The sequence below is a fragment of the Ixodes scapularis genome, unplaced genomic scaffold (genome assembly GCF_016920785.2).
Source record: "Ixodes scapularis isolate PalLabHiFi unplaced genomic scaffold, ASM1692078v2 PGA_scaffold1__304_contigs__length_218370807, whole genome shotgun sequence".
Taxonomy (NCBI): Eukaryota; Metazoa; Arthropoda; class Arachnida; order Ixodida; family Ixodidae; genus Ixodes; species Ixodes scapularis.
In genome coordinates, this window is record NW_024609846.1 from 198,214,425 (window position 1) to 198,231,598 (window position 17,174).

At 48.2% G+C, this 17,174-nt stretch overlaps 1 protein-coding gene across 4 annotated transcripts in view; it reads left to right on the top strand.

The window, feature by feature from the left end:
* Positions 1-2,446: 2,446 nt before the first annotated feature.
* LOC8043884 (transducin beta-like protein 2) overlaps positions 2,447-17,174 on the top strand; it is a 199,727-nt gene continuing 184,999 nt past the window's right edge. The window contains exons 1-3 of one of the 4 annotated variants that reach the window (XM_029966535.4): positions 2,447-2,830; positions 13,193-13,384; positions 14,792-16,094. In XM_029966535.4, coding sequence (XP_029822395.2) covers positions 2,536-2,830; positions 13,193-13,384; positions 14,792-15,813 — 1,509 coding nt within the window. In that variant the 5' untranslated portion in view covers positions 2,447-2,535 and the 3' untranslated portion in view covers positions 15,814-16,094. Of the gene's footprint in view, positions 2,831-3,716; positions 3,937-13,192; positions 13,385-14,791; positions 16,095-16,478; positions 16,531-17,174 lie in introns of those variants that run through there. The other 3 variants (XM_042291044.1, XM_029966537.4, XM_042291046.1) reach the window with 3 other exon arrangements.

The following is a 17,174-nucleotide window of genomic DNA, read 5'->3' on the forward strand; positions in this document are numbered from 1 at the left end:
TTTTCGTGACTCTTTTAACAAGATATTGGTATGTTCGATGTGATGCTGCTTTTTTGAACACATATAGAGCAAAAAATGAGCGCCGAAATTTCGTTGTAGTATCCCTTTAATCGATACAAAGACATAAAGCTGCCAAGTTTTTATGCTCAAACTCAATTTAAAATATTAATGAACAAAAAAAAAAAAAGAAAAAGAAAGAAACAAAGAAACATAACTGTCAAACGTTTTGAATCGGTTACCGTTTACATTTTTTTTTTTTTTTCCGGTTCTCTTGCAGTTTTATGATGGCGGCGAAGATTTAGGTGTGGTTTTGTTCCTGTTCGGGTCTGGTTTTCGGTTCGGTTCCAGTTCGACACTCGAGAGATGCCATTACGTCGTTCAATAAATTGTAACATTCTGTAATGAATTTTTAAGGTTTCGTATAAAATGAAAAGGCTCATTTTGCAGAGTCCAGAAAGTGCCAAGAGTGATACGCAAGATAATGACAAAAAGAAACTAAAAAAGAAAACCATTATCTACTTATTGACAAAAAACAAAAATGATTTGGCGGGAAGCAAACACACCGTCTGGCAACGAGGAGAAAGCCAACGCACTGGAGTACGTGTTTTCACGAAGTTAAGAAATGGGCGGTTCCAAGTGTTGGCCACGTGCCGCGTCACGTCACCCGGAAGCTCTACGCAGGGCGCGTAGCGAAGCGGGCTACGCGACGCGCTCGGTTTGGCGTGCTCCGGCCAGGCGCACTCGCTGCCGTTCATTCGCTGGACGGCATTTTGAAAAACAGCTGAGCTAGAGACGGGAATGGAATCTGCTCGTGAGATATTTCCAAACAATGAGACTCTGAGAGGGACCGGACACGCGATCTTCGAAATAGCTTGCTCCGCAGATAAGTTCCTTTGAATTTCGGAACCACCATCGATCGTTGATTCCGGCAAACGCATTGAAGCCACCACCAACAGCATCATAAGTATGCCTGGCGCCTTCTGCCCCGTCTCGCCTTCTTCATTCTGCAACTTGAGCTTTAGAAAACTTGTACTTTACTTGAAGTATATTCTCTACTTGTACTTTTCGACCAAAGTACAACCCACAACCTCAAGGTGCAACAGTCCCCAAATTCTGTGAAATCTTTTCGCCGTACTATAGGGCCATAAACAATGGTAAACAAAGGGCACAAAAAAAAAAAAAAAAAAAAAGTCTTTTGGGCAAGCCGCGATTCCTCTGTTGTTTTCGGTTTCCACTACCCGATCTTACTTATGTTGGGGTTATGTTTCGTGGCCAACTCGGTAGGCCAAGCTGCTGGGAGGAGCGAGCTTCCACAGAACTCGTCTCTTTTGTCCTTCTCGAGAATTCTATGTTTTGAAAAGCGCCGAGAAATGCGTCTGGGAAGTGCCTTATTGCACTCGGGAAAATTAAGTTCTTCCAAAGACTACGCGCTCGTGTCTTTCCCACTACTAGAGCAAACAACCTTCTGAGGCCGAATAGAAGTGTTCAACAACCTTCCCCCCCCCCCCCCCCCCCCCCCAAAAAAAAAAAAAAAAAAAAAAAAAGGGCGTATTGTTGTTGTTTGATATCATTCGAAACGTCATGCGACCATTTCTGAGTTAAGTAATGACGACCATAAGACCCATACAAATAAGTGCCTTATAACTTATAATTTGACAGCGTTAAATAGTTCGTCAGCGAGAGTAAAACAACTTCTCTGCGACCACTAGGCTTTATCCGGTATTTGCTTCATCTCCAAAAATAATCGATGCACCCCCCGACTACACCCGAAGCAATGCGTACCAATTAAAAAAAAAAAAAAAAATGTTAAGGGGAATGACAGGGCATCGTGAAAGATCGTGCCATTACGTGTACTTTACTTTGCGAGTAAATTTTGTTTATAGTACTTTACTCGGAGTACATTGCGCCCGGCAGGCTATTTTCACCAGGCACGTAGCCACGGGGGGCCCATGCTTCCTCCCCCCCCCCCCCCCCCCCCCCCGAAATCTTTCATTTTGCTGGGACCCTCCTTTCCTCCCTCCCCTCATACAGCATTTTGTCATGCCCTGCCCCCGCCCCCCCCCCCCCCCCCCCCCCCCCCCCCCCCGCGAACCAAAATCGTACATAGCCTATCATTTACTTTGTATTTGGAGAAATTTTCTAATGTATTTTACCTAACACTGGTTTTGGTATGTTGAGACACTGCGTGATACTGTTCAGTGCAAAGTAAAATGGCCGCAGACGAGCTGACCGAAACAATACTCTAATCTAGACTCGAGTCTATCTTTCGCTTCTCAATGAAGGTCGAAACAGGCGACTCGAGTGCATCGACACACACGGTACGTTATTTTTCTCGAATCCAGCGTCCTTATCTGTCGTCAAAACAAGAGCCGTGTGAGTAGCCTTCTTGCTATGCCTGAGAAAGGAGGAAGCCACGCAGTGCTGCGGTACTTTCCTCATTAATGGCCCGTGATTTGTCAGCCAGCGCACACTCCATCCACGGCGTCGTCTGCTTTTCGGAAAACCTGGCGCCAACTTGAAACAAACAAGCCAAAAATGTGGCGCCCTCTTTCTCTCGTACGCGACGTGAGCGGTCACGTGGGCGGCGCCAAACACCGCCCATCGAGTGGCGTCGTGAAAACCCGGTGCGTTGCACCGGGTTGTATCTTTTGGCGCGTCATAGACTACTGGAGGCAGGCACATGGAAGGAGCATGGCCGACGAACTAGTCTTTTTAACGGGCAACTCTCCCATGTTAGTGCTTTCGGCGGTGCTCGGCCTCTTGGTCGTGCTCATCATTTTTGTGGCCGGTCAGAAGCGGGACGGAGATGACAAGGAGACCAACGAAACCGGTGAGTTGCTTTCGGCGCATTGTCCGGCCGTCGCTTTGGAAGCTCGCGTGGAGCCGAGTTGCTTCCCCAGCGAGTTTGTGGCGATTGTGATCTCGGTGGACGACTGGTGTGACCTCCGCCTCGGCACTACGTTTCGTTCAGCACCGTTACACACGTACGGGTCGATGGTTCCGCCCTTCATTTTTTACTTTTGGAGCGAGGTTTAGTGACTTGTTCGGCTGTAGCCGCCGGGCTTCACGTGTCGCTCTCTGGGCAGCACAAAGGGGATTGCGTCATCACCGCATGCGGGCCTGGAACTCGTGCGTGTCGTCGGGTGCGACGCCGGTGTGTGAAGTGCGCGACGACGTCCGAGTAAATGATGAGGGAGACGCTGGGGACGCTTCGTGCAGTCGGCCGCCTTGTTGCGTGGAACCGAATCGAAAGGCTGTCCTCCGCCGCGCTTCCAAAATGCCCGTTTTCGTCGAGGACGATGCGATGCGCTGGAAAGCGTGGCCTGCCAGGGTCACACGTTAGCACTGCTTTCTTCTATACAGCAAGTTAGAGGAAAAAAAAAACAGCTTTGCCGGTGTGTTTGTTTTATTTATTTTTTTTATTCGCATCCGTTGGAGCACCGATGGCCAACGAACGCTGTAACCTTCGTGGAAAAAAAAAAAAGAAAATGGAGGAGTAAATAGTTTGCGCTGTGTTTTTTCCTCGTAGTTTTTACGTTCGCCTCCTTCGCGCGCCGTTGCTTTTAGCGATTCAGAGAAGGCGGCTGGCGGCGAGTGCCCCCTGAAAAACTTGATGGCCGGCAATGAACTGGGAGTTCATCGCTGGGAAGGCGCGGTGAAAGGCCCACGGAGATGGGCGGGCAAGGCCGCCGCGTTCGCAGAAGAGGAAAAGATGACGGGATTTCCGCCCTCTCTGCGGGCGCGTTGCCACGGATTGCCCGCAGACGACGATGCATGCGTCATCGCCGTGAGACATTCGAAACATGGGGCGGCCGTTGAGCAATGTGCGATTGACGCAAGCCACGAAACAGAGGTGGGCACCACGTCAGACGAGTGGCGAAAGTTTGGTGGCACCGGTACTACGCAGCATCGTCTCTGCTCCGCTATCACCGTCAGGCGAGACCCTTTTCTTTTTCTCGGAGATGCCCTCGAGCAGTACGATTTTGGGGCTAACCCGGTTTCGATTTCGGTGCGGGCTCCCGGCATGTAGGTCAGTGAGCCGATGAGATTGGAGGAGGCTCGTGTTGACCCTCTTCTCTAGGCCCGTAGAATCGGCTCTACTGGTTCTTGCAGACAGACCGGGTTTGCTTTTCTGCTTTCGGCGCGGCTTAAGATTCGGCGCCGAGACAAGGCGGGGGACCGCTATTCCCGATGACCCCGACTGGACCCCTGAGGGGGCAGTGTCCTCGGAACGCGATGTCCTAGCTGCGGCGCCCCGCTATCGAGGGCTCCGACCGCCGAAGGATCCCATCGGCGCCCCCGGAGCTGTGATGTACACACCGAGTGATTCATCGTCACATGTGCGTCTTGACTTTTTCATCCTCGATCCGTGAGCTTGGGCAGAAAACTGCCTTGTTCTGACATCTTTTTCTACAGTGTCGCGCGTCTGTGTTCATAATCTTTCATTGTCGTGTTTCTCCCGGTCTCTTGACCTTTTCGTTCTCGATCCGTGACCTTGGGCAAGAAACTGCCCTGTTCTGACATCTTTTTCGACTATGTCGCGCCTGTGTTCATAATCTTTCATTATCGTGTTTCTCCTGGTCTCGTACTTTAATCGCCCATCTCAGCGTGAAATGAGGACACTCGATGGAATTTCTTTTTCCGAAAGTACTTAATTTTACAGCGGGGCTGTCGCAGGTGTTCGGAGCTCGCTGGCGTGCAGTCAACGGATTGGGCCTTGTTGCCAGCTGCACTGGGGGAGAAATGTTGTTGGAACTTGGTGCACATGCGGCATGTCAGCCGGCTTTTATCGCTCGGCCGTGGCACTCTTTATCGGGGCTGTCACATGGTTCTTGTTTGCAGTGCAACTTGTGGGGACATTTCGCTTCATTGGAACAGTTGAAATGTGCTCTTTTGCTAGGATCTCTTTGCAAGCTAATCCTGGCTCGAAGTTCAGAAAGCCCGTTGGAGCGTGGTTGCGGCAAATCCAGGCAGCGCACGCCGTAGAGTGCATGAAACACAATCCCAGGTTTCTGCTGAAATTTCAAGGAGTGGCGGCTTCTGCGCTGCTAGTTGAGGGGAAACGCCTGTGTGGGATGACGTCTGCCGCACGCTCCACCTCGCATTGCATCACTCAATTGTTTCTCTTGCCAAAGAGTATATACAAAGGGGCTAACAAAATGGCATTGTGTTCGATAGCTAGTCGCAGTACAGAGCAGTTGTATTCAGAAGAGATGTTCCACCAAGTTTATGCTGTTTCGTAAGCAGCAGCAAGGGAGGTACACATATTCTTCTGTCATTGGCACCGCAGCATTGCAGAAGGGGGTGCCATGCTTGCTCTGCAATTCTTGAGTGCGTCAGAACTAGCGGAGTGCTCTATATTGAAGCACATCTGTGACCTTGTTAATAGAAACGTAGCAGAGAATTCGATGTGCTGCGTTAATCACTATTGCTAGGTCATCCTTGATTTTCTTGGAGTTGCTTTTTCTTTATGTTCTTTTGCTGGTCTGCTTTATGTATAAAATATCAGTTCTGAATATAAGATGCCATCTGTTGCCTCTGCATGTTTAGTTTAGGAAAATTTCCGACATAGTTTGTGTTTTTTTTCAGGGTCTGTTCAATGTCCACAATAGAATTTTTAGAATTGAATTTTCTTCAACTGACTTGCATTCTATACTGGTGTGTCCCCAAAACTTGTTTGAATTGAATTCTGTTTCAATGTTGATTTTATTGGGGTTTCTAGAAATTAATTTACGAGGAGCGTACAATTTTGATTTCCAATTTAATATTTTGCTACAGATGCCAGTCACTTAGTGGTCTGTACGTACGTCCTCCTTCTCTAGCCAAATGCACCACCTGTGTGGAGGCCTCTCCATGCCTGCTGGAGCCACTTCTTGTCTCGCTCCCACGCCTGGGCAACTGCTTTCAGCTTATCAATGGCCACGAAAGGGCGTCCTTGCAGGGGTTTCTTCATGCCACCCAACAGGTGATAAACGCTGGGGTCCAGGTCAGGTTATACGCATGTGCAACCAATTGTCTGACTGGTCTTATAATGACCAAAAAATGGCCAAGCCTAATTAGACGCCGTTCAATCACTGCATTGTGTGCATTGATACGAGGCTGTGATTGGCCTGTGTCTGATGGGGTTTGGCAGTCTTTTCGGCATGCCATGCGACGAGTTAGACCTTTGGTTGCGCATACCGTAGAATACCACGTATCCGTCCATTCCCAAATTTATAAGATCTAAGGAAATGCGCACAATACATTGATATGTAAAATTGATGACCGGACAAGCGCCCATCCCCCATTTTTTTCACGATTATATCTAAATTTTGAGTGGGCACTTGCCCGGTATATTACGGTAGGTACGGCCTGACTGATTCCCGTGGTTACCACCTGTTGGGTCCAATGAAAAGCCCTGCGAGAGTGCCATTACGTGGTCAGTAATAAGCTGGAAGCAGCTGTCCAGGCGTGGGTGTGGGGCACTCCCGAAAAGTGGCTCCACCATGGAGAAGCTGCCGCACAGGTGGTGCAAGGGGCTGGGAACTGTCGAGAAGGTGGACATATGCACAGAAGGGAATTGTACATTAATGTGCTATGCCCCTTATACTTTCAACTTCAGGTTAAGCTAGGTTCCCATGTGTATTCAATTTTAGACATGGTTAGTGCTTGCTGTCACAAGTTTTCTTTCAAGGTGGAAACTTTTGTGCAGCATTCAAGACTCCTGGCTTGCATAAGTGCCCCACCTACTTCAATGCCATTGCATCAATTTGCATGGGGCATTTGCTAAGTGCAAATTGGCAAGGATCTCTGCTGCATGTGCTCTTGAAGCTATTTTCTGAACCAGGGACTTGCACCTGCACTAAGTGTATTTTTAGCAGTTCCTACAAGTTGTTTGTCTTACGGGTGTCTGCAGTTGGTTGTGCATTTTCAGTGGTTAGCTAATGGTGGAGCAACAGGAAGCTGTCCATCTAACTTTTTAGGACTGCTTAAAAGCAGTCGTAAAAGATGAGTTGGCCTTTGTACTGTTCTACAGTCAATGCTTATCTTTTTTCCCTCGAGTGTTTCACCCACTGGCTTGTGGTTTCGGCATGTTGCGTGGCTGTGATGCCACTCTTCCTTAGGTGCTTTGTGTCGCGTCTCTGTGCGCCTGCTCTGGATGGTTTCCACTGTGGCACAGTGCTTATGTTGTTCCATATGCTCATGGTTATGTTTAGGGTCAGCAAAGAGCTTTGTTCCTTTTCCAGATGGGCAGACTAGCTTGGTGGAGTGACCTTTTACTAAGTCATACTTTCCTCCACGCTGGGAACTCTGGAACAGTGCATTGTATCACATACGCTCTGGTTGCAGAGAACATTAGAAGGCCATGAGCTCGCTCTTGCAGCTTTTGTTTCCTACATTCATAAAGGGTTTCTATACTGCAGTTAAAATGAAACTGATAAACATGATTCAGGACAACTTATGTGGTCCAATCTTGTGCAGCGAATGTTTAATGGCCAGTCAACTCAACCTTGTGAGTGTAAAAAGGCAAAAGCTGGGAAAAGAGAGGGAAGTATTGAGGGGAAATGGCTTTAACTTTGATGGCGATTTTTACTTGACATCTCAAAGGATTGACCTAAATCTTTATTGTAGCCGCTAATGTGGCAACGTAACTTGACCGCAGTAGAAGATTCCCCTTATGGAAGCAGAGTGACTGCGAAGGTGGGGCTGTACATTTGTGATGCAGAACTGTCGAAAAATTGACTATCGATAGTATTGATAGCTTTTCTAAACTATTGATAGTACTATTGATAGCGCTATTGATCATCCACTATCGATAGCTGGGTCTCTGTTGACTATGGAAAGTCAGCTTTCAGAAAACTACAGCGTTACCCAAATGGATGCACAGTTCCAAAAGGTGATGAGGACGGATATGTATCGGCAGACAAGGTGGCGCTGTGGGCAAAACATAACATGGAAAGGAAACTTGCATTTTCCTAGAATAAATATAGACAAAATAAAAATCGCTCTACTTTTATTGTGCACATATTTTGTATATTTCTTGGGTTCAGCTATCAAGCTTCATACTCAGGGTGTCTAGCGACCGGGAAAACCGGGAATTGTCAGGGAAACTTTAATTACCAGGGAATTGTCAGGGATAATGTCAAAATGCGAGCCCAGTCAGGGAAAATGAGCCGAAAATGCTATCCAGTGCCCTGAGCAAAGACTTGAGGACTTGGGGGCAGAAATATAGGCAATTATATCTGCTTAGAGCAAAGCGCAGGCTCTGCTCACCCGGTATAGTGTGCTGCACGATATAAAGAGAACAACCGACAAATCCAGTCCAAGCCTTGGATTGGATTGGACTGGATTGAGAGAGCGACATTAGCGTAGATCCAATTAGAGCTACTAGATTTAGTAACAAATGGGAAAGCTGCAGACCCCAATCCAATTCAGGCTGAAAGTGCATCTGGTGGCCATGTTGCCATTTGGTTATTGACGTGCGTGGTTGAGCGTCGTGTTTTCATTGTGTTACCAGAAGTGGCCTCTTCACTGACAATGTCGGTAGCAAGCACTGATCTCAATGACAATTGCTGGATCGTGCTTCCCCGCTTGTTCGCTGCAGTGCGAGTGAAGCCACCGGACGGCCATCTTGCTCGGATACGATTTGCGGTTTTGCTAGCCTTTTGCTGTGGTTTGCCAGCGTGCTATAGACACATTTTTTAGTCGTTCGTCGTCATTCGCCGAAGAAGTTTTTTAAGACTCTGCGTACCATTGAGACTTGCCGTTGTGAACACGTGGAAAATTTTACGAAAGTGCAGTGTCGCAGGAAAAAGGCATAACTCGTCGAAAGCAAGTTTCACCGGTCTGGCGCGTGTCCAAAGTTTCCTTGGTACGCCGAAGTGCCCCGAAGTGCCGTGTCTCTGTGCCTTCGCATGCTTGGATGCCGATCAAGAATCGACGCCGTGTGAATGTGTTTTGCGAATGCAATGTGCTTGCATGCAAGATGGCCGTCCGGTGGCTTCACTTGCAGGAGCAAGAAGCGCAATCCAGCAATTGTCATTGAGATCAGTGGCGGCAAGAAAGTGCTTGTTTAATCCGGACTGGACAAACTCGAATATTTCGTAATATGCAAGTTAGATTAGGCCCGTGCAAAATGATCCTCACTGTGCTGAATGGTTTGTGTTCTAATGGTCTTATATATTTAAGTCTCTAGAGTGGTCAGGAATTTTATCGGAAATTGTCAGGCAAAACCTGGAAAAGTCAGGGAATTTCAAAAGGATAATTTGCTAGACACCCTGATACTTTAATACGCCTGCGATCATAAGAAGAGGAAATTTTTTTTCTTTTCTTGGAGCTAGGTGGACAACTTTGAAGAAATTTAGCACACTAGTTCTTCACTATTTTGTTTCACGCTTTTGATTCTTTTATTATCAAAATGTTAGATATTACTTTTCCTAGTCTTGAACTTTGACGGGTGACAAAGGTACTCTGCTGAAGATAAGTTTTTTTTTTTAATGATGACCATTTCAAGCTAATCCCCTGAAATCGGGAACTAGCTGTTGCCAAAACCGGTTAGGCTTGTTTGCTGTGATATGTTGTCACTATTTGTTTAATTAAATTTCGTACCGATTTTGATAACGGTGGCTGGTAATGGTTTGCTGTTTGGTATAAAATACAACTTGACCATATTGGACTTGTCATGTTATGTATAAAGAAATCACATGTAGTCAATAGGGAGTTTTAGAATAGGGGACCCCAACATTAGGGGGGACCTTTAAGAAATGGGGGCTCACCACTACGTACGCCGAACGAAAACCATGTTTGGGTTAGCGTTTGCGCCTAACACAGCTCGAGAGGCCCCTAGGGCAAACAAGAATGGCGGCGCCCTGCATCGCCCGCTTCAGAACAAAACCATAAGGGTCGCTGCACTAGTAGGCACGTATTAGACACAGACGACTGTGTTAACCTTCGAAAACATCACCCTTTAATAGACAGTCATCGTTCTGTGCATTGCAGACACCTTAATTTAAAGTTGAATTAAATTGCGAGAAGCGGAACAAGTAGTGAGCTACAAGGGAGACGTAAAAAAGACTTGTGGAAAGTAAAATGACTAATATGTCTTGAATCAGTGGTTGCAATCGTATTGTTTTGGTCTTGACTTCAAACACCCAAACAATAAATGATTTGTACAATGCAGATGGATTTGAAGAAGAGTCCAAGCCCAATATTTGCAAATACCCTTTGTTGGGAACCCCTTTATAAAACTCCCTATAGATGTAAAAAAAATTTGGTTCTGGATACTTCAAACTGACCATTACCGGATATAAAGCTTATACCAACCCAACAAGGTTAGGTACCAATGCTTTTCTGCACAAATGATTCTTATTCTTCATTTACAGTAAGTTTGGGAGCATAACCGCTAACTGAATCAAAAATGGAAGATAAAAACGAAAGTTTGCCGTGATCCAAGTACGATGTTGTCAGCAATTAAGCATTGTTTTAGTATAAAATAAAAGAAAAAGCTAGCGAGTTGGGAAGACAACTTTGTTCTTCCTTGCTCGCAACCTGCTCGGTCGAGAGAAACTCCATGCTTTTCATCTTGGTAAAGTCATGACTCATGACCCCACGATGCAATGCGCAGTTTACTTGTCAGGTGAGACTAAAGTATTTTAATTTTCCTGATTGAATTCTGCCTATAAAATACAAAATGCAAACTCCTGAAAAGCAACCTCAAGACAACAGAAAAACTGCGACAACCTATAAAGGAAGATATCAATATTTCACTATCCTTGCAGTTTGCAGTTTTTCTGTAGTATGCAATTGAGTTTCTCAGTTGTGGGTTCTCAGTAGTTTCTAGAAAGAATTTCTACAGTTTTCCGATAGTTTACTTATAAGTTGTTCCTTAATAATTTTTCTGGAAGTCCCCAATTGCAGTAGCATTTTTTTTCGGAGCTTCACATTTTCTAAATGAACTCTGGAGGTCCTTCGTCACCTAATAGAATACCATTAATAGATATATGACGGTCTGCTATAGATAGTTACACAATAGTCGACTGTCGGTATTACTTTCGGTGTGGATGGTTGGACTTAGCTTCCACTAGGGTAGATGCCAGACAGCCGCTTCTACTCTTCCGGCGGGAATGCATGCAATGCTGTGCAGCGGGCTTCTATACTTGGTTTAGCCTCAGCAAGTGCTACAAGCCAGTCCAGTACTGTGATCATATTGCGTAACAGTCGCGTGTGATGGTATTGGCTTTGACAACATATAAAGTTCTTTGCAGTCTGGAAAGAATACTCAGCGAGTGGGTTGCTATGTCTAGTGACTTCTTGTAGCTTAACATGTTTGTTTCTCGCAATTTTAAATGCGTCGTTCAAAAGAGGAGCATAAATTTTAGTTTACCCAGTTTTGCGCACTCAGCAAGGATCAATAAACCAGCATTTTGTTGGTATTTATGTTACAGACTGAATTTAACAGGTCTCATTATTGTACTTTTGTACAGCTTCTTTAATTTTTAATTTAAGCATACTCGATTGTTCCTCGAGCTTTCTTTTGTAATCTGTAGTTCTGAAGTCTGTAATGCAATACTTTTTAGAGGATTTTCGAAGCCGTGTGATTCGACGTTTCAGATGAATAATCTCGCGGGTTATCCATGAGTTATGCTTCCTTATCTCTTTACATTTTTTTTTTTTTGGGGACAAGCTGAATAATGCAATGATTCGCGATTTCTTTGAACATGTGCCTTAGATCATCTATGTTAATGGTAGTACTGTCACGCATTTCGTGAAACTCGAATTCATGCTTGAGATAAGTTAGGACACATGCATCATCAGCCTAGTTGAAATTAAGGACAGCCATGAGCTTCTGCCTTAGGTAAGGCCAGCTGAACTGGAAAAAAACATACACATAAAGAAAAGACCACTCGCACCGCTGGACTAACAACTGGTTATGTTTTTCTTCCTCTTCTACTACGAGCCCCACTCGAGGGAACAATTCTCTTTTCCTCTTTTTTGCTTCCTAATTCACCATAAAATGTTTACCCCCAAAGAAATATCCGCCCTAAAGAAGACCTGTCGCCATCAAGTCGAGCAAAGTTTTAAAACTGGTCTGGAGACTACAGGAGGCTGGGTATCCGAAATCGCTCCTGGTGGCGATTTGCGAGCAGGTGTGCAGGACCATCAAGCGCGGATTAGGGTGCACGATTTAATAAGTTCCAGGCTTCCTTTCTTTTCAACACCTCTCTCTCTCTCTCTCTCTCTCTCTCTCTCTCGAATAAAAGCACAAAGAAAAAGAAAGACACGACATGCGGTGGTGGTAGCACCCTATGTTCATGGGATGAGCCACAAGTTGAAAAAGGTTGCTGGACGGCAAGGCGTTCGGGTGTTGTGTTCGGCTCCAAACAAGGCCTATTTCATATGTCGCAGGGTTAACCAGGAGCAAAGTAACAATGAGAAGAGGTGTGGCACAGTTCACAAGTCTCCATGCGCCCTGTGTGAAAAGGAGGTGGTGTACCACGTTCGGCTGACATGCGGCCGAAGTTACATCGGACAAACCGGCCAATGCATTGACGATTGGACGAGGGAGCACGCTGCATCAGTGAGAACCCTGTCGGCAGGAGGACATTTGCCTACCCATTGCCGTGCGTCTCAATGTTCGGCACGGTTCTTTGACGTAAACATCGTGGCAAAAACGAGACAAAACTGGGACGTGAAATCCTAAAGGCACTTGCCATTGAGGAAAAAGGCGATGACTGCATTAGTGCACCTCCTCTCGTGCTGCACGAGAAAGAAACAAAATATTTCTTCGGGAGTAAACATTTTATGGTGAATTAGGAAGCAAAAAAGAGGAAAGGAGAATTGTTCTCTCAAGTGGGGCTCGTAGTAGAAGATGAAGAAAGAGAAAATCATTTGGTTAGTCCAGCGGTGTGAATGGTCTTTTCTTTATGTGTATGTTTTTTCTAGTTCAGCTGGCCTTACCTGAAGTATGAACCAACTAGCTCAGCTCAAGCCTGTTAGAGGTTCTGCCATTTTGCTGATCTTATTGGTGCAGCCTTGATGCCAATCAGGCCATAGTACTTAGCTGGTGCCGTCTCTGGTGCACCAGTAGTCACGTTTCGGTAAGGGCACAAAAATGATTCTAGGGCCAGACGCTTCCGAGACCTCTGACCCTGGGTCGTGGGAAGGTGTGCTTGGCTGTGGCAATGATTGGGTGTCTTTCTCTTTCTTCTCCCAGAAGCGGATAAGCAGACGGCACGGAAGGAGAACCGTGCGGTGCCAAAACGGAAAAAGGTTCAAGAGAAGAAACGTGACATCAAGACTCAGTACCTGCACCCTTGGCTGATGACTACCCTCAAGGGCCACAGCGGCAACATCCTAGACCTGGACTTCAATGTCAACGGCAAGTTCCTGGCCACTTCGGCTGATGGTAAGCCCAGCAAGCTGCGCTTTCCCTTTTTTTCTGCCTTGTTTCTAAAATTCATTGGTGGTGGCCATGTCAAAAAAAATGTTTAGCTCGAAAGTAGAGGGGCTGCGTGGTTGGAGGTGTTGGATGTGTGCCTGCTGATTAAAGCTTGCGAGGGGATGCGCGGAAGCGGCCGTCGGAAGCTGACGGACACATCGACAACTCGATGGAACACGTGGCAGGGTGCGCTTGCGCATCATTTCTGGCGCAGAGTTACTCTGTCCTTGTGCTGGAACAGTGACGCCGGCCTTCATTGATCTTTTTAAATGTCAAGTGGAGGAGATGCTTCCCCGGCCTTTGTCTGCCAAAAAAGAAAGACGTTGCAATTCCTGCAATCCGGGATTTAAGTTTTATGAAGGTGGGGGAAAAACGCAGGCTAACTGATAAATCACATCCATAGTCAACCCAAGACGAAGGAATACTAAAAATAGACCAAAGAACAAAGTCTCAAACACAGCTTTGAAGTTTATTTGAGAAAAATTGTCTTCGTACACCTCCGTACCCTCTTCACAGATACAAAAACACCTCCTGTCCCAAGCTACACAGTGTACCCTAACCTCCAGAATAAGGATGGGCCGCACACGAAAACTGAAATGCAAAAGAATGGGGCACGAACAAAAGAATAAGCCCAGACTACGAAGTTCTCCCCACATATAATTTTGTTTTTTTATGTTGGGCATGACTCGAGCTTTATCCTTCGACAACATGTTGAAGGGGGTAGTTGTTTCATGACTGGATAGAAGCGCTGAAGTGAATGTGGCGACAAGACGGACCGCCCCATCTTGTCGTCACCTTCTTCACTTTGATTAACATAGAAGTTTGGGCTAGTTGGTAAGTAGACATGATAAAAACAAAACAGCGTAAAGACAAGGACGTAGTAGACTTTGTCCCTGTCCTTCGGCACTTGTATCCACTTTTATCATTGGATTAATCGTAAGTTGGCTACGTCCCCAGTTAGCCGTAAAGAGCTTGGAGGGATGTGCATGACAGAATTTTGTGAGTGTCTTAGGCAGTGCTTTCTGCATGCCTCGGTCGACATTCGTCGATTCCGTTGGCGTTTAGCTTTTTCTTGTTCCTGACATGAGGATGAAATGGAGTGTGGTATGTTTGGTGTCCACTCTCCCTCGATTCAAATTGTGGTGATGGGTCGAACAAACATTGGGCTTTATGTGGTTGGCGCCTTTGGTGCATGGCTGCTGGGAAACGGACGGTGTAGCAGCCCCAAATCCCATCCGATCCCTTAGCCGTTGCTGCCCCCTCGCCAGTGTGGGAAGGTGTGTGCAAGCGTGTGGCGTCTGAGCGCAGTCCCCCGGGGGCCGTCGCAGCGGGGGCAGCCCGAGTGATGCCGCGCTTGTTTTGTCCCCCCGGAAGGCCGGTCTGGCCGCTGCCAGGTGCCGCGGCTTAACTGGCAGAACGTGGCGGGGACCCCCCTGGGCGCCCCGAGCCCCCTGGAAGGGGCCTGGCGCCTGCCCCTGTGCCCCGACGACCTGTACCACCAGCTGCTGTGCTACACGCTGACCCCGCAAGAACTGCACCGCTGCGGCTACCCACGGCCCTGCCCCGGCGAGCCTGGCCGCGCCGTCTGGTTCCAAGTGGACGCTCCCGGCGCCGACGCCAGCCATCGCACATGCTGCCGCTGCGGCGCCGCCTTCGTGATCACGGCCGGCGGGGAGTACTACGCCAGCGACGCCTGCGTCTTCCACTCGGGGCGGCGGACGGGTGCCGAGTTCGGCTGCTGCGGGGCGTCGGCCGAGGAGCCCGGCTGCGAGCGCTCGGACTACCACGTGTGCGCCCAGGGGGCTCGGGGGGAGGAGGGGCCTGCGCGGGGCTTTGTGCGCACGCGGCCCCGCTCGCACGGCGGGGGCGGTGTGTACGCGCTGGACTGCGAAATGTGCTTCACGATCCGCGGCCTGGAGGTGGCCAAGGTGACGGTGGTGGGGGCCGACGGGGCCACGGTGTACGACGCCTACGTGCGACCGGGCAGCCCCGTGTTGGACTACAACACGGCCTTCAGCGGCGTGACGGCCGAGCACCTACGCAACGTGCGCACGACCCTGCAGGACGTCCAGGCAGTGCTGCTGCGGCTCTTCACGGCCTCGACGGTGCTGGTGGGCCACGGCCTGGAGAACGATCTACGGGGCCTGAAGCTGGTTCACGACACGGTGGTGGACACGGCGGTGCTCTTCCCCCACCACCGAGGGCTGCCCTTCCGGCGGTCGCTGCGCTCGCTCGTTGGCGCCTACCTGAACCGGGACGTGCAGGAGGGCACCCACGACAGCCTGGAGGACGCCCGGGCCTGCATGGAGCTCGTGCTGTGGAAGGCGGCCCGGGACCAGAAGATGCGGGAGCGGCGGAGCCGGGGCAGCGGGGGCCGCCTCCAGCCCTCCCTCTAGCTCCCCGCCACCTTCTGCCCGACACCACTGCCACCGTCCGGCCTCGCTTGGCGCAGCTCGTGCGGGTCCTCTAAACACGGTTGTGACGTTTTGGTCTTTCAGGGGGGGAAGGGTGCGCATTGACCATCTTGTACATTATTTATTGTCACATGCCCATTGTCATGCAATGTATGCAACCGGGCTTCTTGTGCGGGAAGTGTATTTTAATTTATTTATCGCTCCCTTTTGTACTTTTTTACTGCCAATAAAGAGTTTCTTCGAGAGGAGACTCGCCGAACAGATCCTGCGCGTGAAGAGTGCTCATTTTCCTGCCATCTTGTTGCATCGCCTTCCGCCCCGTTGCACATACCTTCCCACACTGGCTGTTGCGGGATGTGCTCTAGTCGGGAAAAATATGTGTGGGATTGTGCAACATGCCCCGAGTGTTACTGATATTGCTGTTTCTTTCGGCCCTCTCAATGTTGCACCGCCGTGAATCAGCGAGAGGTCGTGGCAAGTCCAGTTGCACAATGCAGCCGAGAATGTGTGTGTAGTCTGCATGTCATTCATTCCAGTCATGTGCTGCTCAAAGATCGTCGTCACTTTCTCGCTTTTTCTGTAGTCCTTGGCTATAAGACTGATGTGTTCGGACAGAGTTTGACAAGGTGCAACTCGTCGAATTCCAGATCGAGTCATACTCCTGTGGTGTCTCAAGAACCTTGCACAGAAGGAACACAAGTAAGGATCACTTATCTTCGCTCTGCCGGTACGGTGGCTGCCCCGGAACGAGCTTGGCACATTCGTGGAGTTAACGAATCTGAAGTATTCCAGATCTCAAAATACAAGCGCCTTGCGGGTTTTTCTATTTTCGATATATAAACGCGTAGGTGCTGGCCCATAGCTAAAGCTGTGTTTACAGTATCTCGTTTGAAGGTCCAGCGTCTGTTTGAAGCTGTGCAACCTACACTAGTCAAAGGCTCAAAGACTTGCAAACTAACACCAACCAACCCTGCGACATACCATCTGTGTTTGATTGGATTTGAACACTGCACTTCCAGAAAAGATGAAGTCAGTGACTTGTTTGACTTTTCTGCAGACTCGTTCCGCAGTGTCAGTTGTTCAGTCACTGCTCAGCGGTTCTGACCTCGCAATAGGCACGCGACTTTCGCAAGGGATCATTTGAGCCTAATCCTGAAATTTCGTGTCTGGTCAGGTAACCCTTTTCTACGATAGATGACAGGTGGGCCACAGCAGGTGTGAACGGCACCACCTCGTATTAGATTCGCCTAGAGTGCCTTCATGTACGCTTCTTATAGAGTGATGCCAACTGCCTATTTCCCTTTCCCGCACCCTCTTCCACCGCCATTTTGTTTCTCTCGTTG